Source organism: Colletes gigas, unplaced genomic scaffold, assembly GCF_013123115.1.
Source record: "Colletes gigas isolate AHSC1104 unplaced genomic scaffold, ASM1312311v1 Colletes_gigas_Sc00004, whole genome shotgun sequence".
NCBI lineage: Eukaryota > Metazoa > Arthropoda > Insecta > Hymenoptera > Colletidae > Colletes > Colletes gigas.
In genome coordinates, this window is record NW_025106633.1 from 6882123 (window position 1) to 6908767 (window position 26645).

At 44.3% G+C, this 26645-nt stretch overlaps 1 protein-coding gene across 1 annotated transcript in view; it reads left to right on the plus strand.

Annotated features, from left to right (window-relative positions):
* Positions 1-342: 342 nt before the first annotated feature.
* Positions 343-26645, plus strand: part of LOC122405222 (M-phase inducer phosphatase-like) — a 37356-nt gene continuing 11053 nt past the window's right edge. Inside the window, exons 1-2 of the mRNA XM_043409789.1 lie at positions 343-496; positions 11887-11932. Coding sequence (XP_043265724.1) covers positions 358-496; positions 11887-11932 — 185 coding nt within the window. The 5' untranslated portion in view covers positions 343-357. The remainder of the gene's footprint in view (positions 497-11886; positions 11933-26645) is intronic.

Genomic DNA, 26645 nt, shown 5'->3' on the forward strand with positions numbered 1-26645 from the left:
CTTGCAGGTCACCGGGAGAAGTCGCGAAGATCGTGATCGTCTCGAGATTCGTGTAGCCACTTGAACCGAACAAAGAGCGTTGAATTCTAAAAGGGGCTTTCCGGATACTGCGAATCGCGCGTGCGACTAGTCCTTTCCTCTACCCTCGTTCATATTCATCGCCTCGTTATCTCCTTGTTTCTATCGCGACGAAGGAGGACCAAGATTCTTCGCGAAGGGACTCGTTGAAAAATTCATGCTCGATTACCTTGGCCGAGGAGGATCGGATATCGCCTTCGCGCGAGCGTGTTTTCGAACGCGATAAATTGAAAAGCTCGACTCGAAACGCGGGGAAACACGATGTCCGGTTTTCAACGGATGACGGTGCTATCGCGCATCGCCGAAACGGACGAGAGTCTGCCGGATAATTCTCAAGTGTCACCGGTTTCTGGGATTGTTCGCGGATTAATGAACTCGACACTTTCGCCGGGGGACAATGAAACCGAAGGGAACCGAGGTTAGTGGAAATTCTTAACGAGCAACAAGAGTCGTTTACGTAACAAATTTTACATATCGATAGAGCGTCAGAATAAAACATTCGCTGCAAAGCTTTTGACACAGGTTCGCGCCCCGTTCAAAGCACATCTTTTTTTTATTTCATTAATTACATATTTTTTCAATTTTCAACTATACGACAATGGAAATCTATTTAAAATGTTTAAAAATATACACGAAAACAATTATGAAGCAGTTTCTACGTTAAATCTGTGAGCTGTAATTATTGAACAAAGGGTCGTAGAACCTGTCACACGATGCAGTATCGAATGTTAGGTTAGGAATATTCCAATAGACTGGTATCCGTATATTTTATAGATATTTGAATACTGCGAGAATAAACTTTGAATACTATTACGAGAATAACTTGCTTACACCGTTGACGATAGAAAATTCTTTTGTAAGGAAACTGTGAACGGTTAAAACGGGTTACGATCGATGAGAAGAAATGGCAAACTCTGAAAGATGGAAATAAAGTTCGTCAAAATATTATCGATCGATTAACGGGGATAACAATGAACGATTCGTTACTATTTTTATAAAACATCTCTTTTTTGGAACGAAAGGGTTCAAGTAGCACAACGCTGTCGGCTAGTGGCTTTCGATAGAAAAGAATTTAAAATTCAAAAGACAGCTCGAAGAATTTTGTCGAGACCAATCACGCCAGGCTTGAGGCAAAGTAAAGCGAAACGGATAAGGAAGGGAGAGGAAGAAGAAAGTAACGAAGAGACGGTAAAGGGTTTCACGACGGGGTCTTTGAGGTGTTCGGGGTCTCGGAGGTCTCGAGGGTCCCGGGGGTTTTGGTGTATTAGCATTTCTCGTATGGCCGGTAAGGCAGGTCTCGCAACCTGATCCTCAAAGACGATGCGCTCTGTTCGGTAACCCTTAACCGTTGTACACCGAATTACTAATCGACTTTTTTCCTCGACGCGGCGAATAATTTCCTTACCTCCCCCCCCTGGCGACCAAACGAGTCTGGCGTTCGGGTCAATCGATTGCTGGAAACAAACGGTAGACGTTCGAATATTGTTTGCAATCGTTCATCGATTATTCGTTTATCGTCGATCGATTTTGCTGACCATCTATAGCGTTCGATATACAGGGTGTCTGATCACCTCTGGGAAAAATTTTAATGGAAGATTCTAGAGACCAAAATAAGACGAAAATCAAGAATACCAATTTGTTGATCGAGGCTTCGTTAAAAAGTTATTAACGATCAAAGTTCCATAATGGCAGGAAAATTTTGGGACGAAATTAAAATATTTTGAATCGTTCTGAAAAAATTATTTTTAGTTGTAGGGGTCGATTATGATCATTTTTGGTGAATACGCGTACCCCAGAAATTTTACGCACTTTCGAGAAAAAAATTCGAGAAGGTGGACAAATTTTTCGACAAAATTAAAAAATTTCAAAACGTTCTAAAAAAATTATTTTTGGTTGCAAGGGTCAATAACAATCATTTTTGGCGAATAGACATACCCTCGAAATCCTACGCACTTTCGAGAAAAAAATTCGAGAAGGTGGGCAAATTTTTTGACAAAATTAAAAAATTTCAAAACGGTCTAAAAAAATTATTTTTGGTTGCAAGGGTCAATAACAATCATTTTTGGTGAATAGACATACCCTCGAAATCTTACGCACTTTCGAGAAAAAAATTCGTGTAGTTGGGCAAATTTTATTAATAATTTTTAACAATAATTTTGTTAATAACTTTTTCCCAGGGGTGGCCGAACACCCTGTATAAGTGATTGATAGATAAATTGACTGACATTAAATATTAACCGATGAGGAATATAATTAACGTATATCATTAATATATATTAATATATTAACGTCTATGATGAAATATTTCACTAATTTTTATTTAATAAATCATGGTTAGTTGTTTATCTATTGTACGTTATTTGAAATTTTTATTTGAATAAGAATTGTAAACGTTGTTGAGTTGGGGAGCGCAACCCTTACAAGGGGGTTGAGATTCTACTTATAAACTTGTGTCTGTTCATTGTAAAATGTTTCATTTATATTTTTATTTAACAAGTCAAAGCATAGAAAAAAAATTGTTTTCAATTTCTCTCGATGTCTCAATACTTTTATTTTTAACGAGTCAAAAAGAATAAACATTCAAGTCTAGCTTCGCGATGCCATATGGGATCGTTGGAACGGAAAGATTTAAGCGTCCAGTGACTAATGGACTCGAGTTATATCGTGCTCCTGATTTCTCCCGCGTTGTCGTTTACTCGATATCCGTTAGTTAAAAAATTCGTTGAGCGCGTGCCGGCTGCACGACCACTCGCCACCCCTCGTTGTGTTTTACGGGCCGAGCATACAAAATCGAGGGAGAGGACAGCCCGAGGAGAAGGAAAGTACGAACGAGCGCTATCCAATGCGTCGAACCGACCTTTCGTTTCCACCCCTTGCATTGGTTTGCCTGTCGCGTAAGATTGTACTTGCCCCGTTACGTTTGTTCTAGATTCGAACACTCCAGCAAGGGTAAAAGCCACCGGTAGTGGACACCTTCAGCCTTTAGACCCAGAAAAACTACATTTCTTCTTCTTACGCCTTTCTCATCTGCGGTGACCTCGCGAAAACACGACACCCATTATCGAATATCTTGTACGGAAACTGATGAAACGATTCGCGAAACGCGAAGAATGGGTAGACCGACACGACGAAACGCGACATCTGTGATTGAAATGTCGCGGCGCTCGATGTCGCTGACGGTCGCGACTTCGCGCCGCTTGAGAGCGAACTTTAACAACGGCGTGTCGGTTTTCAACGCGTTTGGTACACACACGTTAGAACTTTTATCGCAGTTCGCGATACGGCGGAGCACCGTACCGTTGAGACTCTAGTTAGCAGCTGTGTGACTTGCTCAACGGTGACCTTTGTTTAATCGCCTTTCGTTCTTTATCGTTTATTACGCACCGATGCACGCGCCGCCATACGTCGCTGCGTGTACACACGGCTACACTAGACGTTCCGCGCGTTAGGAAGAATTGGCAAATGGCCATGGGGTGGAAAGAGAACGGACGGATTGCCAAATAAAACAATAATCCCGTGACAACTATGTCCGATCGTTTCTACGTAAATCGGTTTCCGATTCAGCGCGTACTACTCCACCGAAGCTGATCGATTATACATTTATACGTTCAGTCATCGAGGCTGTTGTACAAACCAACATGAATTTCGTCACATTTTTGATTACATATATTCGTTAATGCAATGACGTAGTCGCGTGAAACTTTACCACGTGCCATATGTCGACCTTGAAATGACCCTGAACAACAAATATGCTCACGTGGAAGATAACGAACTGTACACAGGGTGTATGTACCTAGTAACTAGGACGGGCTAGAAACTCTATTCCAAACCAAGTTTGAATTATGCAAAAGAGAATTAGTAAATTATTAAACGGTGCAAAATTTTCTTTTTTAATTTGAATTATTAATTGCACCCTGTATAGCATGTACAACGTGTTCGTTGCGTTTCACGACACAGTTGTGCTCGGTAGTTTAGCGAGTAAGTAATTTACATTATATTACGGTTCAGACGAATCGTTTATGGGCCACGTGAATCTTCGTACGGCCAGAAAATCGTTTTATTGTCATTGCCTACTAAACTTGGATTTTTGCACAGCCGTGCACCATATGCGCCCCGGCCCGATCAAGGGTCAGTTTTTACCGTTACGTTTGGCTAGCTAATTTCAGAAATCTCGGGACAATATTCACAGGGAACTCGACTCTATAATACCCTGTGACTCTGAAGTCACATACTCGTTATCTACACATCCCAAATCCTATTTAATTTTATTATTAATAATAATAGGTTTCATCCATATTTGTACGAATTCAAGATTTACACATTTTTATGACAATAGAAAATATACATCATAAATTCCTAGACACCTTTCGGTTACACCTTGTAACTAAAGTCTCGCGCCATTAATTTGACAGAAAACAGCCGATTGCGTGTCTTCCGCGCACAGTAGTGGAGGAATGGCTGCTACGACAGATACAATTGAATAATATATCTTCTCTTCCGTTTACAGCTGTCTCGAACTTTCCTAACATCCGTGCCCTTCCGTTTCCCTATTCTTTCGCCCCGTCGACGGTGTCGTATTAGAAAACGTGAGTGTCCGACGAAAATACGCGTTTGGGTTCATTAATATGTGTTGTTAATTTCGTCGAATTTTCGAGGGCTCGTCAGAGGCAAAAGTGACCGTGCTACCTGCGTCACCCTTGTCAGGATACGTTTTTTGGCGGCCTCGAGGAGAGGTAACAACGTAGCGTCATTAATAGGCGTGTAACGATCTGCGTGTGATAAACCGGTAGACGGGGCATAGAGAATACGTAATCCCGCGGTCGATTAATATGATCCTCCGAGCAGCTGACAATCGCCGACAGTCCGAGCTATATCAACTTCTACGAATATATTTTTTAATCGTATTCGCAGTCCGTGGCGATTACGTTGCGCAATCGATTGCGTGCCGCCTAATTCCGAGCCTGGGTCGCGCGCGTGCTATAGATTCGTCATCCTCCCCAAAGTTTTTTTCCCCGGCGTCGATGAACCGTCGCGAGGAAAGTAAAAAAATGGCAGTCGAGAATAGGCGGTCGAGTAATTTGCGATAGTCGGCGGGCGTACTGCGCGACAAAATGATATTCTTCGTCGGTGGCGAGCGGTCACGGTGGGGTAGGTTGCACCTGTGCCCTCGAACGCACGATACACGGTTCTCTCGTTCCATGGTTCTTGGCTCCGGTTACGAGTTTCCGTTCGTGTTCGGGCCGCGCAGCTAGGCGGCTCGGCTATGCTCGGCTCGGTTCGGTTCGCGCGACTTTTTCGCTCGTTCACCATTACCTACGGTAACGAGGTGGAAAGGAAGAACGTTCAGCGCGAGTTGAACGAACGGAATTCGAAGACGCTTGGAAAGCACAGAGTATCGTGTTGCGGGACTAAAAAATATACAGAGTATCCGCTTCAACGATCTATCGATTACACAAATACCGTAATAGAACTTTATATAAATAAGTATGCTTTGTTCGGGATTCTTCTCGAATCATAACCATTAAGGAATTAAAGAGTTAATTTTACGAACACCTGAAAAAACCACGTGCAGTCCGAAGTCCGCAGGCCCCCCCTCCGAGCCTCGTCGTTTTTTTTTGTTCTCGATAGCGGCCTGAAGTGGGTCCCGAGCGTCGAGTTACGCCCTGTCTGCTGGAAAAACGCGACGCAAACAATGGACGAAGATAGGCAAAGAAAACAACGGGAATGTTTTCTTTCCATCAGACGGTCACCGAAATGAAATTTTTTCCTGCGATCAGCGAGCAACGAGGGATCAAATTCTTGATATTATCCGAGAATAGAAGAGCATAACGCTCGCGGAGAAATGACTCGTTTTCGATGGTCGTTGGAAGCTATCGATCCGCGGCAGATATTCGGTTAGCAAGGACGGCACGCGCCCGTTAGCTCGGTCTCGTTACTCGATCGATACTCGCGCCCTCCCGTAGAGTTCCCTTTTTTTTTTTATATTCGCGGTGAAGCTTGATAAGTGAAGACTGGGGGGACGAAAGTAAACTGATATTTCCCGGAAATCGATAAGTGTCCGTTGAGTAAAAATGCAATCTCTCAACTTGTCAAGTTGTACGATTATTTACTGCATTTTATACTCATCGTTGTATTTCTTTCTATTGTATTTTACTCGAGGTAGAAACAACACGTACTCTTGATTGTCTAATACCTTGTTGTACCCTACTTTCGTCCTCGACGTATGCAAAGTTGAACAGGTGAGAGGAACAATAGCTATCGAATGTTATTCCCATTACCGTAATCCGTATCTCGAACAATGTCACACGTTTGCAACGTGGAAATAGTCGAACGGACTGAACGAGTGACAGCGACGAGGTTAGATTGAGGTTAGGTCGTCATGTTGACCCGTACGGGGCCATTGAATTTCGTTCCGCAAATACGGCAACGACGCGAAGATATAGAAGGCCAAGAAAGGGAGTAATTAGGCGGACGAGTACTCGCGCGTGAACGTACGAGAAACGATGGGGCGCTAACGTGCCTCTGGTATTCAGAGGGGTCGGTCTACCCCTGGGAGGGGAAGGTAAGGGCTCAGGGGGCAGACATATGAGCACACATGGAACGACAGTCGCCACCTGGCACGGTGTAGCCGAACGCTTGCCATCCCCGCGCGAAGTATTAGAACCTACGTACGAGCGGGGTGCCCCTGGAACGTTCTATGACCCCAACCCCTCGACTTGGCTCGTGCCATTATACATTGTCGTAGGATTCACTGTTTTCCTGTCTAGAACCGTACACCCGTCCGCGACTCGATCTCCTCGGATCCGAACGGTCGGTTCGTTTCCGAGACTTTTTGTCGTCGCGGAACGCTTTTTCATTTCGCGATATACGGAACGACCGGCTGGCTGTACAAACGGAAATATGGTAATTCCACGGGGTGGACGTGTGGCGAAAATGTAGGAGAAAAGCGAGTCGAAATATTTGTCGAGTGCGCGTGCGCTGGCACGTCTCGACGAGCGTACAAATAATAACATTCGATGTTTGACAGAATGTTGAATTACATTCGGATTACAAAATGATTGTAAGAATCTTGTACACGGATACGTGTCAAAAATTGGAAAGACAGATGCAACGAGAACGAATCCTTAGCAATATAATGAATAATGATTCGTATCGTGTGGAGTGAGGTTAACAAACGTCACGAATTAATTGCTTGCGAGTTGGTTTCGTTCGTCGCCAGTTGTTCCAACAGAATTTCACCCCGTCTCTGGCGCGGACGAAGCCTGATAACTCGACGATCGATTCGGACGGTTGGAATTACACCGCACTTTGGCACGCTCCGGTTCTTGAACCTCAATGAGCACGCCGTTGGCGTGTTGTCTAGGTTAGGGCGGTTGCCCTCGCCGATTCAGTGCAACCGTCCGATAACTAATATTATTATTATAAGTAATATTAAAGTATATATTTTTTCAAAAATATTTTAACCTACAAATCGTCCATCGTGCTATACACTGTTGGTTGTATACAATATTTTATACATCGTTCACTAATTGTTTATATCACGTGTTTACTATATGACGCCCCAACGTGGACATTTTTAAACATTGTAAGACTCAAAATTACTTTTTTTTTTAACATATCAAATGATTTTGTTGCTTGCAAATAACCTCTTTTCTTATTTATACTGGGTTTCTTAAATCTTCTTAAAGATATATAAACTATTATATTTTTAACAAAAAAAAAGGAACCTTTATTTAACCACATCCTGGAATCAACGTACATCGTAAAATGTGTTCATTCTGGCGAATTTCTCCCATTTTAAGCGTTTCGAAGAATCGTTGCAAGTTCGAGGAGAAAAATTCTCGAGAGTCGAAAGAGTTAATACGTGAGTTTCGATTCTTAACGTAGAGGGGGCGATCACGGGCGCATCCGTTCAGCATCTGTATTCTAATCTGGTCCGTGTCTGGTAGATGCGCGGCGACTGTCGCCCGTACGTTGGCCGTTTGTAATTCGTATTTATGGAACAGTTTTTCACGTCTAAAATAGATTCCGGAGGGCGGTTATTCCGACGCCCGGTACTCGCGTACAAACCGTCGTTAACGCAGACTCTCCCCATCCTCTCCCTGATTTCTCTCCCTTACCAGTATATATTTAACCACCGCGTTTTTTACACGGCTCGTCTCGGCGCACCCAACCGACGCCAACGCACCGCCATGATGCATCCAACGATCGTTTCGATCGACGATAACCGCGTTCCGACGATTCCGTTATTAAAATTCGATGGAACCGTCGATCGTTTGAACAAAATAAAAAAAAGTTACTTTTAACGCTGGAACTACCGGAAGTGGACAAAATAATTCGTTCGAATAAAAATTGTAAACTATCTATACGTTTCTTCGAGTCTCTATCGTTGTAATTTGCTTCGATACAAATAAATAATTATCGTTAGAGCATTTCTATTCTTTATTCTGTGCAATTTTAATGAATGTCTTTCAATCTCGATTCTTATTCCAATTTGAAGAATGTGTTTCCGTTAAATTCTCTTCAACGATGCTTCTCATCCTGCTTCTCCCTCTTTCGACGATTGCAAGGTTACGTTGAACGTTTCGATTACGGTTACGGTCACCGAGTAACCATAGTCGAGCGTAGAAATAGGCCAAACGGTAACGTACAGGAGATATAGAGATATTATTCGATTCGAATAGAATTCTAAAGCACTTTTATCAATGGTAGAAATATTTTTGAATTATGTGGGAAATTAATGTAATTCTCGAACAGCCTCACTCAATACATTTTCCAAAGAAAGTAGAACTATCCCTGTAACTGTGTACCAAATTACATAACCTGTTTCTGGGATCTCTCGAAGGGCTCGGTTCTTTAGTTCGAGTCAAGGAAAGTTTCTGGCTCTCTTTTCTAGCACATTTGTGTTAACTCTTGACTGCTAATTCGAGCAACATGGCGTTGCATAACCCAGCGAAACCATTCTTAGCGATCGCAATAATAAAAGGTAAAACAAACGAAGAAATGTAAAATTTTTTAAATATATTTTCCTAATTGCTTTGGAATATTAAAATAGCGAAAGAAAAAAAATATGAAAAGTGAGATCCCTAGAATAAAGAGTACGCTAAATACATTAGGGCTCTATTATACATTCGTTAGAGAGATTAGAACTTTTAAGTGGTCCGCTATTGGAACGTTTCGAGCGTTTCAAGTACAGTGAGTCGATAAAATACGTACAGGTAGGAGGGAATAAAGAATCGTCGCGCATTGATGCTCTCATATAGACATTTGTCGGCAGTTGTTTAACTGTCGCGAACCAAAGGTCTCATTTTCTCTCGTTTTCGTGACCTCGTTGGCCGCGGGACTCGATCAGTGCCAGTGGCGCGTATAAAAATGACCGCGTGCGATCGAGGAAGGCGGACCGGTGGAAAGCAACGTAGATCGTACGAAATAACGTCCGTCACAGAGACTGCACCAACTTCCTGCGGAAACGTTTCACGGTGAACGCAGCGAGGAAAGGCGTTCCGGTTCTCTACCGACCCTACGTTTCACTTTCCTCTGTCGCGATACGCCTTATCCTTCGTCCTTTCGACTCTTTTGCGTATTTTACGCACTGCAGACTTTCCGAGCCAAGCGACAACGTACGTGCGCTGCAAGCAACTAGAGTAAAGTCAGCCAGTTGTGTGGGCTATTAGGTATGGGGCTCAATTGTAAAAGCGATGGCTACCAAACATCCCCACAGAACTGACTTCTGTCGACTGACCAAGAGGACTTTATCGTTTTAATATTTTTAAACTCTGTTTTTCTGGCAAATATGGTTTACTTTTGTGGTAGTTGAGGATATTTTACTCAGGTTATGGAGTATCTAATTCAGACCTAACCCAGGTTATGGAGTATCTAATCCAGACCTAACCCAGGTTATGGAGTATCTAAACTAGACCTAACTTAAGTTATGGAGTATCTAATTCAGACCTAACCCAGGTTATGGAGTATCTAATCCAGACCTGACCCAGGTTATGGAGTATTTAATCCAGACCTAACCCAGGTTATGGAGTATCTAAACTAGACCTAACCCAAGTTATGAAGTATCTAATTCAGACCTAACCCAGGTTATGGAGTATCTAATCCAGACCTAACCCAGGTTATGGAGTATCTAACTCAGACCTAACCCAGGTTATGGAGTATCTAACCTAGACCTAACCCAGGTTATGGAGTATCTAATCCAGACCTAACCCAGGTTATGGAGTATCTAACCTAGACCTAACCTAAATTATGGAGTATCTAATCCAGACCTAACCCTGGTTATAGAGCATCTAACTCAGACCTAACCTAAGTTATGGAGTATCTAATCCAGACCTAACCCAGGTTATGGAGTATCTAATCCAGACCTAACCCAGGTTATGGAGTATCTAATCCAGACCTAACCCTGGTTATAGAGCATCTAACTCAGACCTAACCCAAGTTATGGAGTATCTAATCCAGACCTAACCCAGGTTATGGAGTATCTAATCCAGACCTAACCCAGGTTATGGAGTATCTAAACTAGACCTAACTTAAGTTATGGAGTATCTAATCCAGACCTAACCCAGGTTATGGAGTATCTAACCTACACCTAACCTAAGTTATGGAGTATCTAATCCAGACCTAACCCAGGTTATAGAGTATGTAACCTAGACCTAACCCAAGTTATGGAGTATCTAACCTAGACCTAACCCAAGTTATGGAGTATCTAATCCAGACCTAACCCAGGTTATGGAGTATCTAACCTAGACCTAACCTAAATTATGGAGTATCTAGTCCAGACCTAACCCAAGTTATGGAGTATCTAATCCAGACCTAACCCAAGTTATGAAGTATCTAATCCAGACCTAACCTAGGTTATGGAGTATCTAACTCAGACCTAACCCAGGTTATGGAGTACTATTAAATTGCAAAATCTGGCTATCAAGTGTCTACAGTCACAAAACTAACTTTTATCGACTGACAACAAATGTCCCTAATTAAAAAATTTGATTTTTGTTGCAACATTTTTAAACCGTACTTATTCATCCATCGTCGTTAAAAAGGAAGTAAATTCGTTAGATCTTCGTGTGTGTTTTTTTGTATGGAAATTACCGTTAAGCTGGCGACGAACGAACGCAAGAAAATTAGCTGGCCAAAAGTATAAACGTTACGTACATACAAGGATCCCCGGGATTTCATTATTGGAACTGGTTTTCGACTTTGCCCGCCAATCGAACCGTTTCTCGCGCGAAACGTCACGTCGCGTTTCATTCGTTTGTCTCTTCGCGTTGTAAAACAATAATGTTGTTTCAGCGATTAAATATTTTTATTACGAATCTCGAAATATCGGACTTTGCATGATTCGTAGTGGTTGACATCAGAGACGAGCACAATTTTATCGGAATAATAGGTCTCTATTTATTATATTTCACATAAAAAAAAAATAATTTTAATTCTATCACGATTAAACGATAACCATAATTTTATTTTATAATTCAGGTTGTGAATTTTGTTGATCAAATTCCTTAATTAGAGCATTCGGAGATTTTTTTATTCATGTGATATTGTATACTAATCTCGATATTTGGGGCTATATTTAGGTCCTCGAGAGAGTGTAAATGAGGTTAAGAAAACCACGCGTTGAAGCCCGGAATGTATTTCGTAAGTATGATAAATCGTACACAGATAAAAATTAAGTCTGCAGATAAGAATTTTGCTCGTCTCTGGTTAAAACTGAGAACCCCTAGCGTGGAACCTGTGTAATTATTTACAGAAAATTTTTTACATGAAATCTGCGTATTTTATTTTACTTCCTTTTAATTTCAGATTTTCATCCTTCCTGTACGCGGTCAGAACGTGCGATCAACCACGGGTAAGTGTTTATTTTCATTCTTCGAATGCTGTAAAAAACAATTTGAAATTCAATGATCGAATTTGTTAAATTTATTTTATTTCTTTGCATTAGACGCATTTAAATATTGTATAGAATCGTGAGGTTATAAGTTATAATCTTGAAATTAAGTGCTTTAATAAAACGTGACAAAAATTGATGATTCTGTCAATTTTGATAAAAGCACCAGGCTGCCCTCTCAAAACGCGGCGTGTAAGATGCTTTTCTTTGGGTAGCATGGGTTGACAAACGTTCGTCTTTTCCGCGCGTCAAGCCCCATTCATGATTTCTAGTTCCATTCATCGAACGTCGCGAGAAAGAGCCACTTATCCTCCCTGCTCAGGGTTCCGCGTCGTCTCTGGTGTCAGTCTCGTTTGCCTTCGTTCTCGTCGTTTCGTTTCTGGTTCACGCTTGAACCTGCTCCCGCGCATTTTACTAACGCACCCCACCCTTTCTAGGCATTCTCTATTCTGCACGCCTTCCACTACTACCACGCAACTCTGTCCGACGTTTTCCCCCCCTCTCCATATTTATTTTATTTCATTCAATTTCATTCCATTCTCATTTTACTAAATTTTTCAAATTTTTCTTATTGCCTCTCAACATCCACCATAACCTGTAATTTATTCCTCTATATTTGTTCTAATATGTAATGACGAGACATTAACACCGCTTTCAGAGAGATGTTAGGTTATGGCGGCATAGTTCTATCGATACAGTCTTCGCGAAATCACCCAATTATAAAATAACACGTGGAAGAACCGAGCGGTACTTGGGGACCTAATAGGATCGTAAAATTTAGTCCGTTAAATCGAGATTTTATGTCTCCTTTTATTTTTATAGTCGAGTGATTTTTACATATTTAATATTTAGTAAAATTCGCCTAGTAATTTTGCTATATTGTCGATTAAACGCTCTTAGGGGTTCTCATTTCAGCGTACGCGATAAACGATCTTCCTCTCTGTTTCTTTCTATGTGTCTATACGTTCTCGTCGAACCACGGTAACGACCACATTCCGACCAATTAAGATTCATAATTCCGCACGAGCGATTGACAACCGAGTAACGGATCTGTTGGGCGTAAATGTGGAAACGCCTTTCTTTAACTGCTTTATTATGCAACTACAGTGGTAGACACACGAATAGGAAACAAGAAGTACATAACCGACGAGCATAGGTGCAGCTAGAATGCTGTCGTGAAAAACAATAATACTAATAAGTTAATTGATGGGTTTTTCACGTACAATCATACATTCATTTTATCACATACTCGGATTACATTTTGCGTATTTAAGCTTCATATGTTATATATCATAGCACGGTACCTAAATTAACAGATAACATTAGCAGACACTTTACGTACGTTAAGGGGGTTTTTTCTCGTCTATAGAAATAAATATACTGAATCATTTTGTTGCGTGCGGTCGGCGAAGCGTTAATAGTATAATAAAACAGCGAGAAATAACAAGGAACGAATCTAGGCGAGAGCATTAGAAAAAAGCGTGGCAGAATAAACAACCTAGCAACACGCCAAGTCGCGCGAAGTCACGCGAGGCGATGCGACATCGCGCGGATCAACGCGACACTAGTATCTTATCAGCGGTATCATCGGTTTAAAAGCGTTGCTGCGCGATTTCACGGGGGGGCACGATAAGAAATTCCGTTTCCGCCCGGAATGCCGGTGAATCGTGAAAAGCCAAGCCGGCGTTTCGCGTTCGAAATAGCTCCGATCGGTCGTATCCACGACGTGGAACGTGGATCGAGATGCAACGGGTAAAAAGGCAGGCGAGAAGAGAAACGAACAGAACGACCGAATCAACGCGATCTTCGTCCCGCCCGTTTCCCTATCTTCGTTCTTCTCTTACTGTTGCTATCGTAACGGTCGATATGCGCGTACAAGTATACACGCGTCTCCGTCTATTTTTCTCTTCGTCATTCTCGCGACGCGACCGTTAAAAAACCGAGCAAAACGATTCGGTCGACCAAGTTCGCCGCATCCCTGCTCACCGAGAAGAACGCCCACTTTGCCTCCGTGCTGTATACGTATCCGCGGTCTCGTGTTCCTATATACGTATACGTACGTCGCGTCGCGTTTTCAGCCTTTCCATAAACGACCACACGCAAACGAACTCGTAGCAATCTTTCTCTCCGCGTTCGCCCTTCCCCGTCGCGGCTTATCAAACCGAATGCTTCGTTCTCTCTCTCGCGACCGGGAATGTTACACGATCCACGTAACCGGTGACAAACAATATCGAGAAATGCCATCGTGTTGTTCGTAGCGCATCCACAGTCCCATCGCTGGAAATCGAAACGAAAGGACCGTGCGCTGCAGCTTGGACCGAGGTCGCACGAGCATTGAAAATACCGGACGATGCGACTCGCGTCCGTTTTGACGGACGTTAAAGATAGGTTATGTCGTACAACTGACGTACGGTCTTAAATTTGCTGATCGGAAGTTTACGTGAAAAGCTCCCTCGTAACAGAATGGTTCATGGTCGAAGCTTGGGGCAGAAATCGGAGCATGTTTATTTTCGTTATCCACGGGACGTTGGCGGCAGCTTTCTGGCGATTTTTCGAAAAGGCGGCGGAACGTTAAGGCGCGCCGTAAGAATGCGTCGACGCCGCACCAAACGTGTGGACGATCCCGGCCGAGGATCTATGCGGTGGTCTCCCTCGTGAATGCAAATGCTTTGCGTTCCTTCTAAGAAAGCCGGGACGGGTGGGGGCGGGGGGCGAGGGAGAGTGACCGAGACAGACGGAGAGCAAGAATCCGCGGCTACCATTGGTGGAGGTTTCCCGCCAAGATGCCCCACGCTAGGCTAACCGGTTTCTCGGTGGAGCCGACCAGCTTCTCCCGAAATGTTTCTCAGCTGATCGCCGACAACGTTCCTGCCCTCTCCCCTCCCTTCCTCTCGCCCACTCTGTCGGGTTCTTTTAAACGTTGCTTCTCTCCAGGCCACGGTACTTCAAACCATCGTTTCTTCTTTTGAATTTTCATTTTCGAAATTCTTCCTACGTTTCCGTTACGACGTTGTCCGTCCTGCACGAATCTTTATCTTCCCTACGGAATTTCTTCAATTTCCGAACGAACAGAATAATAGAATAATATGAATCCTTCGGAAAATAAGTAAAACACGATTTTATCTGTCGTTCGAAATCGTTGCCCCGGGCAAGAATTTCGGTCGTTTTTGCGACTCTTTGTTTCTCTGTGTCTGTTGGTGCTCGTTAGCCCCTTGTTTTTTCCAAGGGTGTCGGTAACGTTCGGGTACTTTGGAGGTTAGGAAAGCGTAGGGAGGCAGAGATCGATGGAGACTGAGATGTCGGATCTCGATCAGAATGCTTTCAAGCTTTCAGGTAGGTGTGGGAAGATGCCCACTCTGTGTAGTACCTGTGTCCCGCGGTCACGGGAATGGGACACTACTTACCTGAGATCCCCACGGTAAAGATCCCATGAGAAGAACCTGCGCGTCGGAGTTCTTTCCCGTCTGTTTTGCTCCGTTCTTGTGTGGGACCTGTCATTGTCGTCTAAGCTTCCAGGGTTATGCCATTTTAACGAAATCGTTCGTAGGATGGATTCCCGTAGCGACTTGGATCTTTCCCAAAGGTTTCCCGCGGTCCGACGAATACCAACATAACGGCGGAGGCGCCATACACCAGCTGATGAGATAATGGGCCTAGATTAGCTGGTCAGCTGATCGCTCGGTGAAGTTAGGAACTTTGGTTACCAACGGCGTAGTCAAAAAATTAGCAAACGGGGTGCTATTAAAAATTGTAAATATGCAATAAATTAACAATTGCATATCTAGTGATTTAGAGTCCAAACTGTTTAATTTCGGTATTAACTTTTTGTCGCTAATGTTATTTTTAGTAACGCCATTGGCAGAACTGGACGCGAAATATTTGTCGTGGGAGTATGGAGGCTTTTTCATTCGCGTTGTCCTTTAATTTTCTACATCACCGAGGTTAAACTAATATTTGTTGTGCATCCCATGGTCGGATCACATGCCATTGATGTTTTTCAAATATCAGTCACGGGGTTGGCGATAAGACTGATTTAGATACGCGATGAGTATACTATCTACACGGTTGTGTATACAATTCCTATCTTCGAATTCACTTCACGATTTCCCTTCGGCGATGGTTCTCTCGACTAAACATTTTTTTAAATATACAATTTTGAGTTATTCGGTCAAGGTAGATTTGAATAGAAAATAATTATAATATATAGCGATAATACGAAGAAGGAGATGTAAGCTAGGTTAGGCGATCGAACGTCTTTAATGTAGATACGTGTGTGGTAGTCCCGATAAAGTTAAAGATAGCAAGGTTTGGCCCATATGTTTCGGGAGTATCGCAAAGAGTCAGTATGTCGGTCCACATTTGAAACTGGACGGTTTGGTGAAACGACGCCTTGATAAGGAGCAAAAACGCGGGATTGGAAAGGATGCGCGGGCTGAGTGCGTAGACGGTCCGGTCCGCGAGGCGAGAGAGGAGCGAGAGAGCGCGGGAAAAAGCATTGGATGTTAAGCCTGTTGCCCCCCTGGGAAGAGAGGGGCACGGTGGAACGAAGGAACAGAGGAGCCGAGGATGACGGGGCGTCGAGGAGACGGCGGTGGTGGGGACGACTAGGTCGACGGCGCTCTGGCAGAAAGCAAACACGGTCTTTTAAATCGGCGGCTACGAGGGATTTAAAAATGGCCGTGTGTCTGCCTACCCCCTGGCAGAGCCGTCCCGTCCCGGCCCGTCCCGACCCCTCAGCTGGTCGAGCAAATACCCATCAGCTGACCGGTTTTGGAGGGAAACTGTGCGTCGTTCGGCTCGATACGGTTTCGAGCGTTTCCGCGAAACGAGTCAATGATCCGTCGGGGCTTTTCAACCTGCCGGCGTTACCCGATTCGTTCATTTCTTTCCACGCTTCTATTATGTTGTTTCGCGGCCCGAAACCCCCGACGCGCGTCCACGATGAAACGAAACTCCCTTGGGAAAGCAACGACAGGTCCCTTCGGTTCCTTTCCGAGAAACTCTTGTCTAAGATCGACCGCGGCGGGAACATGTGCGCCGGGGAGAGAAACCGACCCGTGGAGATGAAAAGTCGTGCCGAGTGCCAAGAGAAACAATGAACGGGGAGGGTGGAAGAAGGAACGAGCGGGCTCGTTTCCGGTTCGGGCGTAAATCATTTGCTTGCCAATCCTGTAAGAGGAGCCGTGTCGTCTGGTAGCTACCCCCTGGGCGGGTTCACGCCCGGTACCTGGCTGTCTCTTTTGCACCCACGCTCTTATCTATGCGCGAAACGTATGCTGGGGGCGATCTTGACGCACGGGTGCCGCTCGAACGAGCAGAAAAGCGCGGAAGTGTCGCGACCAGTATTAGGCACCGTCGCGGGTGGTTCCTCTTTTGTCAGCTGAGATCAAAGCGAAGGAGCACGCCACCCGCGCCTAGCTTCTTCGAACAGGTAGAGCGGGGGAGGTTTCTTATTCGTGGTCTTTCTCGGTTCACTCACGCGCAGGTACCTACACGGAGAGACGGGGGGGCCAAATCCGAGTAGCTCGCCGAGAAAGAAAGAGGTCGGATGCACGCCTCGACGGGTCGTTTCGAAGGATGAATTTTATTGCGGTCTTCCCATCGTCCGTTTCTTTTATACCCGGTTGGAGGTTTCGAAGGCGGTCTCCTGCACGGCGGATTTTTCGTTCGTGAACGCGGTCTACAACAGCTACGGTCTTTGTCTGTCTCGAGTCTTATCGTTTCACCCTTTCCGTCTATTCGTCTCTCGGCCTTTTGTTCGGCGCTTGTCCACCGCCCGACGAATCGCGTGTTTTCGTCCGAATCGGGCAGTTCTCGATATCTCGCGCTACACGTCGTCGCGCCAACAACGACGGTTAACCGTTGCGCAACTTCCTCTTTCCTCTCGGCTTCTTCTTTCTCCCCCGGCCATCCCACCCGCTTGTGTGCGCCCGTTTGTCTGCATGCCTGCATGTCTACCCACACTCGTCTCCCCGTCATCCCGTCACCTCATCCGCTTCATCTTCGCTTCTCCGCCCTCCCCACCCCTCTGCCGTACCCCACCCCGCGTCGCGCCACGCCGCGCCGTCCTCCTATCACGCCCTCCCCACCCACCAACGTTCGTTCCGACCCCCCATCTTTCTCTCCGCGCCCTGTTCCCTCACTATTCTTTCGTGTATCTCGGTTCTCTCAGTTTCTCCGTTTCTCCGTTACTCTTTCGTGGCGTTTTAACTCGACTCTTAACGGCGGATTTGTGCCCCCAGCAACAGCGCCCTTCCAACTAGTTTTTTTCTCTTTCTTTCATTTCCTGCATCGCTTACCTCTACGCTGCTCTCCGTCGTTGTTCGTCCCGCGGTCGTCGTTACCGCGAGTTCGCGAATTCCCGATCGAATCCGCTGGAATTGCCGTACGGTATTTCGTCGCCCTTCCGAACGGCGCCATACGTTGCGCGTTCGCCCGTACGAAATTCGTGTCGCAGATCGGCGTCGATGTGTCGAGATCTCCGCGCGGGGCCCTCCGGGGCCCAGAGTGGGCTTTTGTGTAACGCGTAAAAAGGAGCAATCGGAACCAGCGACCTTCGAACACCGCGGTCTCCCGCATCCTCCCCTGGTAACCAACCCACCGTGAGAAACGAGTTCTCGTCGAGAATTGCGTTTGTTCGCGAATTTTTCATCGGTGCAAATCGGACGATCCCGGCCGGCGACGTGTCGTCGCGTCGTTCGATCGCTTCTCTCCGTTCGTCGAAATCAACGCGCCAAACGCGAGAACAGGTTGCAGGAGACGCCAGTCGGAACGGTTACTTTTCCTTCGTCTATCTTCCCGCGCGATTCTCACGATGCTCGCGCCACGCAAGTGCAACTCATGCGCAGAGACGACCAACGTTCTTTACCAGATACAAACATCTGAAGATCTTGCGCGTTGATTATTATTTGAATGCAATTTCATTCGACTCCTGTCTCGTTGCATCCTAGATTTCCTATCATCGTCGTTATTATTGTTGTTATTAACCTCAAAATGATGTACTTGACAAAAAGCCATCAACGTATTTTTAGGTTAACTGTTTGCTCGATTCTACTATATTTACCCAATTAAAAAAATTTTACAATAATCTGAACTAGACTAGAAGCACAAAATCCGTACAAAAGTCGACAATGTAACGCGACGTGGCGTTTCAAAATCTATTCCTGACGTTCAAAAGGAAAGAATTAAATCAACGTCGGTGATTGACAACCTGCTGCTAAATATGTATGCGCGAAGTACTTCTAACTCAGCTTCGAGACCTATGTAACCTTATTACGAAACACGGGGGAGGACAAGAAACCTAACCTCGATTCAGCTGTTCTTAAAGCACACACGAGTGTTTAAAGCGTTGCAAAGTCGTTTAGCGGGTGCCCTGTTTTGGTCCGTTACGCCTTCGCCAAACGTATCGTACCAACCTAACCCGTCATCGTTTATACCGAAACCGTTGCCACGTTTAATTTATCGTGCGATAGAATGGGATAGCAGACTTCGTATTAAAGAGGATGTAGAGTATTAACAAACGAGTATAATTGAGGAACCGAATAAAATTGTTCTTTTAATGGATATAACACGACTATCAATGATAATAAATATTATATACACTGGTACCTATATACTTATAGACCTGTTCAAGTATTTTACCTTACCCGAGAACCTTGGTATTTTGTTTTTTTCCCCACGACAATCGTCGATACGTGGATACGCGGAAAAAGTAGAGAGTACCTTTCCAGGAAGGTCTTTCTGCGAATAGTACAACCCGGGGTAACCGTCGGCTCGTAAGAAACGTACGTATCGTTCCCAAGGAACGGCGGAAGGAGCCAAAGCCGGGAGAGGAATGCGGGAGATATTAAGGAGGGCATTAAGCTTCCGTGGTGTTCGAGTAGCACGGTAACATGGGTAGACGTTCTTTGTCGGGAAGTTGGAAAATCTCGTGCCAGAAGCACGAAAGAGCTTCTTGTCCGGCCCCTGACAATGAGACATTGCCCGTGCTGCGGGACAAGAAGCTCGTGCGTCCAGACCGCGGCCGTGCTCTCGCGCGACTGACGAAAGAGAGAGGCTAGGTCGAGAAGGATCGAACGTTGGCTCGATACCACCGTCGTTATTGGTGTAGGCGCTCGCGACGCGTTCACGCTGGTGGCCGTGGTAACCGTAAAATTCAAACGAGAGGCCGTTAGAAATCGTAAACACACCAGTCGGAACGCCACCACCGCGATGTTGCTAACCGCGGCATTTTTTATTCCGAAATCTTTCCAAAGCACTTAATTGGACACCTGTTACAATTCTTTCCCCTGGAGCACCTTGGCTCTTTATCGGATTACCCTATCGAGTCGCTGGTCTCTAGCCAGCAGAGTTACACAAAACTTCATGTTATCCCCCCCCCTAAACTAATTTACTGGTTTATAGGTTAGTTTAGTCTAATAGTTCGATAATAAAAACGCGAGTAACAAATACACGAGATTGAAGTTATTTTTACGAAAGACAGAAGAAAAGTAGACTCGTTAATAAAGTGTGCAGTCTAGATGAGAGTTCGTCTCGTCTCTGTTTCGCTCGTAGGGAATTGGATCCGGCACGGGCGACTATCCGCGACGAGCTACGTCCGCTAAACGCCCGGAGAGCATTATCGACCGCCGGGCGATCGTGCCTTTCTGTTTACAAACAAGAATGTCCTTCTTCGCCGCGTTTCCTCCGGGCCCCCCCCTATCTTTTTCGCGTTCGCCGCTTTCTCCCATGCGTTCCTCGTTGCCCTCTCCTCGTCTATCCACCGCCGCCTCCTCTGTCACCTCCCCCTCGGCTGTCCCCCGCGGTTTGTTCGTTCCCCTGGCCCGTCGTTCGGTACCCCGGTCATGCGCGTCTACTCGGTGCTTGTCCGTTGGTTGGTTAGCTCGTCGGATCTCTTTTTTCCACGGGGTTGTGGCCGTGTCGGGGTCGTCGGTGCCGTGGTCGGGGGCTGGGGTCCCGCGTCCGGGCCCCGGGAGCGAAGTCGAGGCCGAGGCCGTGATCGAGAAAAGAGCCGGAGACCGGCGTTCCATCGGTGGCAACCTCTCTCCCTCTCTTTCTCTCGCCACGGTGTCGCCTCTCCCCACTATGAAAGACCACGACCGACCGTTGAGATTTAAATTCCTACTCGGGTGGACGGAGAGAAGAGTCTCCCGGCCTGGGAACGGGCAACGTTCTTTGCGCGGGACGAGGAGAAAATGACCGTCGGCGCTTTGACCGTGCACGTTGCTCGATCGTCGTTTTCCCTTCTTCGTTGTTGCGCGTAATTGGTACCGTTTCGCGGATCGGCTGCGAAATCGCGCCGGTCTCGCCACCGAGAGATCGATTCGTCCTACGACCGACACAGGCCCCGCATCTCGATGAAACTTTCCAATAACGTACAAAATGTACGAAACGTTGCAAATAAATTGTTTTTATTTTACTTTACAAAATCTGATGTTTAGTAAAAATCTAAACCCTAATAAAAATTATAACAGTGCGTCTGATGTTTCTCGCGACTCCGTACGTCTAGGGGTCACTGTTCTTCGTAACTTTGAATTATTTCTTGGAGATAACCGACATCGGACGAGCCACAATGCGTTACCAAACTGTTTCATTTCCGAGATACAGCTTTGAATTACTGCACCGTTTCACAACGAGTGTTTGACGTGGCCTCGATAGGAGTACACGCGTGATACGCCGTATCATAGTCTGTCGCATGTGTTCGAACACTTGCGCCTGATTTTCAACCGAATGGCACGTATTGATTACGTTACGTGGGTCGAACAAGACCGTTGAGATCATTTCTTGGAATTACTTTTTCTTATTTCGACTTCGAGATTGAATCGTTATAATACGTGAAAAGTTACGTAAGAGTTCGTCTCGTGTGTTTTCACGTTGTGGGTCCCCCCGTTTGTTAAAAGATTGTTAGTGCCTCTAAGGTGGTAAAATACACCTGTAAAATCACCCTTCTCGTGCGAGAGAACCGGTCGTGGTAATCGTGAATCGTAATCGAGAGAGATCACCGCGCTGTTATCGTTACTCGGGTGGTCATTCTATCGGGAGCAGGTTACCGTAAAGTCCGTGAGATCTTCGAGGGCGGTCTTTCTCGCGTTTGCTTCTCCTCGCGTTCCGGGCGAATCGTTTACCGAGTCGGGTCCCATGGGAGAACTAGGACCGAATTATGAACAGCGTCGACAATACACGCAAAAGCAACTACTCCGGTTTTTTTTGTCTACGAGTTTTCGTCGCGAGTTCGACCTCAACAATAACATTGACGGGACGAGACACGGAACGAATAGCGACGGCAGACGAGGGGGCCAAGAGGTACGGTGGGAAAGAGACGTGTGTACGCGGCGATCAAGCTATATCCATTATTTCTTTTCAGATATTCGCGATTATGCATTCGAAGCTACGCGCTCATGTTCCTTTGTAGAAAACTCTCCAATATTTTGTTGCCTTGCATATTTTTGTATTACCATATGCATTGTGCATACGGGACAAGTCAAAATAAAATGTATTTTCATTAACACCAGAAATACCAAAGCAGTCATAATTTCTAATAAAATTTGTAAAAAAATTTACTTGATTAAATTTTTGAAAATTTATTGCAATTTTCTGTAGGAAAATGAATAAACACTTATTTCTAGTGTTTTCATTTTTTTGGTACAAATAAATACACTACAATTGTCGGTAATTATAGTGTCAAAATAATAGTAAATCGCAAGTCACAAAAATATTTTTATACATTATATACAAAATTAATATATTTTTATATATTATGTACGACGCTAGATGTATATAAATAAGTAGTGAAACGTAGAATTTCCTACAAATTTAATATATAATATTTTTAAAAATTATATAAAAAATTAATATATTTTTATATATCATATATTATATACTACGCTAGGTGTATGTAAATAAGTAGTGAAACGTAGAATTTTCTAGGAATTTAATTTGCATTAAATTGACACCCCGGGATTGAGATAGGCAGGAAGGGATACTGGATAGTGGCTGCAAGGTAACGTAGCTGTCCGATCGAGCGTATTCAAGTTTGTCGTGCATGCGTAGGAAGCGTTACACGCCCCCATATAACACTTTCGATCTCCCCCATGTGGGCACCGTGCTCCGTATTGTCTAACACTCGGTCTCGCGATACGCTATACGGGCGCAGCTGTTACATACGGTTTACTCTAACGTGAATAATCGATGGACACGAGACGACCTTTTCGTTTCGACCGGGACACGAAGTCGAGTCCGTTTCGCATATTCAGTGCGCGCGCCACCCGTACGGTTCCCTTTAATCCATCGACGCTGTACGCTGTCGCGAAATACCGTTCGAATCTACGTTTCTAGCAATCTTGTTTAACGTAACGCACGCTTCTATGTATGAATCGAATATGACGAGGACGACGAGCATGTTTTCTATCGTTCACGGTCCACCGCTCACGAAAGCACGTACCAACGGAAAAATAAGAGATGCGTGAGACTTGTGCCGATTGCGTGGCAACGTGACGTCACGTGCCATACAGTTGGAGATAAGAAGCGTGCTCGCAAGCGATTTAAAAACGGCTGCCGGCTCGCGCTCGGATTTCTGAGTGCGACGTGCGTTCACGTGCCCCCAGGTGACGTAACGATAACGTCTTTTCCCGCCTTTACGAAATCCTAACTTAGATACAAGCTTCGAACGCGAGATACGCGACCAAATAAAGATACGTTTCGACTAACCACACTTTTTCGAGTGCGAATCATCTCGTCAGGCTCCCTGTCGTCAATTTTGGAAAATAAAAAAATATTTGCACGAACTTCGAACGACAAATACGAGATACACAACTGGATAAAGATACGTTTCGACCAGCCACACTTTTCGAATTGCAAATTGTCTCATCACGTCCCCTGTCGTCAACTGTGGAAACTATTCGCGTTTTTTCTGCCCCTGGACGATATCTGCGTCGACCACGGTTGCAGCGAGACAGCAGATAATGCGAATAAAGATTAGTGGAAAAGAGAGGGCATAAGAGAATGGGAAAGATGCGGAGATATTGGGTGGGGAACGGTCGCGGCGCGACGAGGAAGGAGAAAGGAAGATATCGTCGCGATATTTCTGTTGCGGTTGAGCGCGATAAGGCTCTGACCGCGTCCCGTGGTCTGGCTGTTTTACAGCCACCGTTGCACCGCCGTTCCCAGAAACGCGGTCGTTCGAGGCGACCGTTTCGTGCGCGATTTCGTGCCACAAGCGCCAGTAAATACGCGCGTGCGTGCAAACAGTACCGCCGCGCATGCGTACCCGCCGCGCCGCCAACGTACTCCCGATTGCTTTTACACGAGTTGATTAACCCTTAACCCACTATTGCATAATGCGTTCGATTAGGAACACGATCGAACGAACGTTTAGGTTGATCAGGGAAATTTTGCCAGCGCGTGATATATCCAAAGGAGGGCTTACGAAGACAATAAAGACAAAATGGGCATTTCAAGGAACAATACATGAAATTCTATTTATATATAAATTTACTTAGAGACAATTGCTCCAATTTGGTACGCGATCAGGTAGAATAAGGGTTAAATGGTTTGCTAAAACCCAACATGCCTTAACGATTATTACAGCATTTTTATTATGCGTATAAAGAAATAAAATAGAGTTCTAATCGTTTTTTCTTCGAACGTATCATTGGTTACAGACACTCGTGTCCATCGAACGGATCAATTTTTCATGAAGATCGTTTTCAGAGCTAACTTAAAAATTGTATTCGCTCGAGACACGTATATATCTGATCCTTTCGATGAACTCGCAGTTGTCGGTAATTACCCGGCTTCTATACGTGGATAGTAATAAAATTGTAACGCGGAAGGGACAATGGAAACGGTCGCGGAAGAGTTTCGAGGCCATAATTGCGCGGTGTCCCTGCAATAATCGCACAACAGCCGAGCCGATAATTGTTCCGTTGAAGCGTAGCGTGGCCAAAACGTTCCCTAATTTCGGCAATAAAATGGTATTTGTCAAGCACGCGGTCAGACGTTTGAAAGGGCCAAAGCGAAACATCCTTTCGAAGAATGGCATTGATTCGTGGGCTTTCGGGGCATTTTCGTGTTGGAATTTGCGCTATTTAACAGGTGGGCGGCGCCTAATACCCAGAGGGCCCACCATGGGGCCCCTTGCCTTTTGTAAATTCGCACAAAAATCCGTAGGAATACCTTTTTCCATTGTGGAAACGCGGGCCAAACGAGCCAGTGAGAATACAACACGGTGGGCAAAGGGAGATCCGGGGTGAAGGGCTCGAGTTTTCGCCTTTCCCTTAACAAATATTGCTTGATTACGAACAAGTTGGACATCCTTACGATTGTTTCGATTTTGCCGACACGTCGACCGTTCTACGAAACTCTAGACCTCACGAAACGTAACGACCTGGTCTTTCCCCATACGGGCCTTTGTTTCGGTCCACAGGCAAGGCAATTTATTGGTCGAACAGTTCCAATACGTACCAATTTTGGCGATACTTGTTTCCAAAACGTTTTCTTAATTAAATTCACACTTTTTAAAATCCGTGATCTCGTTGGTTAGACTATGCATATTTCACTTTTTTCACCGTCATACTCTCCAATGAATCATATACCTTTAATAAACAAAAAAAAATAAATAAAAACAAAGAAAGGTTTTAATTGTTAAATAAATTTACAAAATATCTAGAAAATTGTTATCTTGTTGGTTCGACAATATTTTACTTTTTTCACCGCCATATTCTCCAATGAGTCATATACCTCTAATAAACAAAAAAAAAAAAATAAAAACAAAGAAAAGTGTTAATTGTTAAATAAATTTACAAAATATCTAGAAAATCGTGATCTTGTTGGTTAGACAATATTTTACTTTTTTCACCGCCATATTCTCCAATGAGTCATATACCTCTAATAAACAACCAAAAAAAAAAGAAAACAGAGAAAGATTTTAATTGTTAAATAAATTTACAAAATATCTAGAAAATCGTGATCTTGTTGGTTAGACAATATTTTACTTTTTTCACCGCCATATTCTCCGATGAGTCATATACCAACAATAAACAACAACAAAAAAAAAACAAAGAAAAGTGTTAATTGTTAAATAAATTTACAAAATATCTAGAAAATTGAGATCTTGTTGGTTAGACAATATTTTACTTTTTTCACCGCCATATTCTCTAATGAGTCATATACCTCTAATAAACAACCACAAAAAAACAAAAACAAAGAAAAGTGTCAATTGTTAAATAAATTTACAAAATATCTAGAAAATCGTGATCTTGTTGGTTAGACGAGTCATACATCAGCAATAAACAATAATCAAAAAAAAATTTTAATTGTTAAAAGAATTTTCAAAATGTCTATACGTTTACGTTTCGAAAGAAACTGCCGAGCCTGAGAACGAGGTTAGGTATTCCGGAGCTCGGTAATACGCGTTACACAGGGTGAGTTACCCCATATGGCCACCTGCAATTACTCGTAAAGAGTACGCGGCATGAAAAAATGTTTCAAACAAAAGCTTCTATAGCATTATGAGGGTCGTACGGTATAGTAATCATTTTTTCTTTGCTATCTTCCTTTTTTTATCGAGATACGAAGATCGCCTTGAATTTTTTAAACGGAATGCTCAGCATATTTCACCCTGGAAAAATTATTAGAGCACTTGGGACGAGAGGTTAATAATTACTATATAATAATT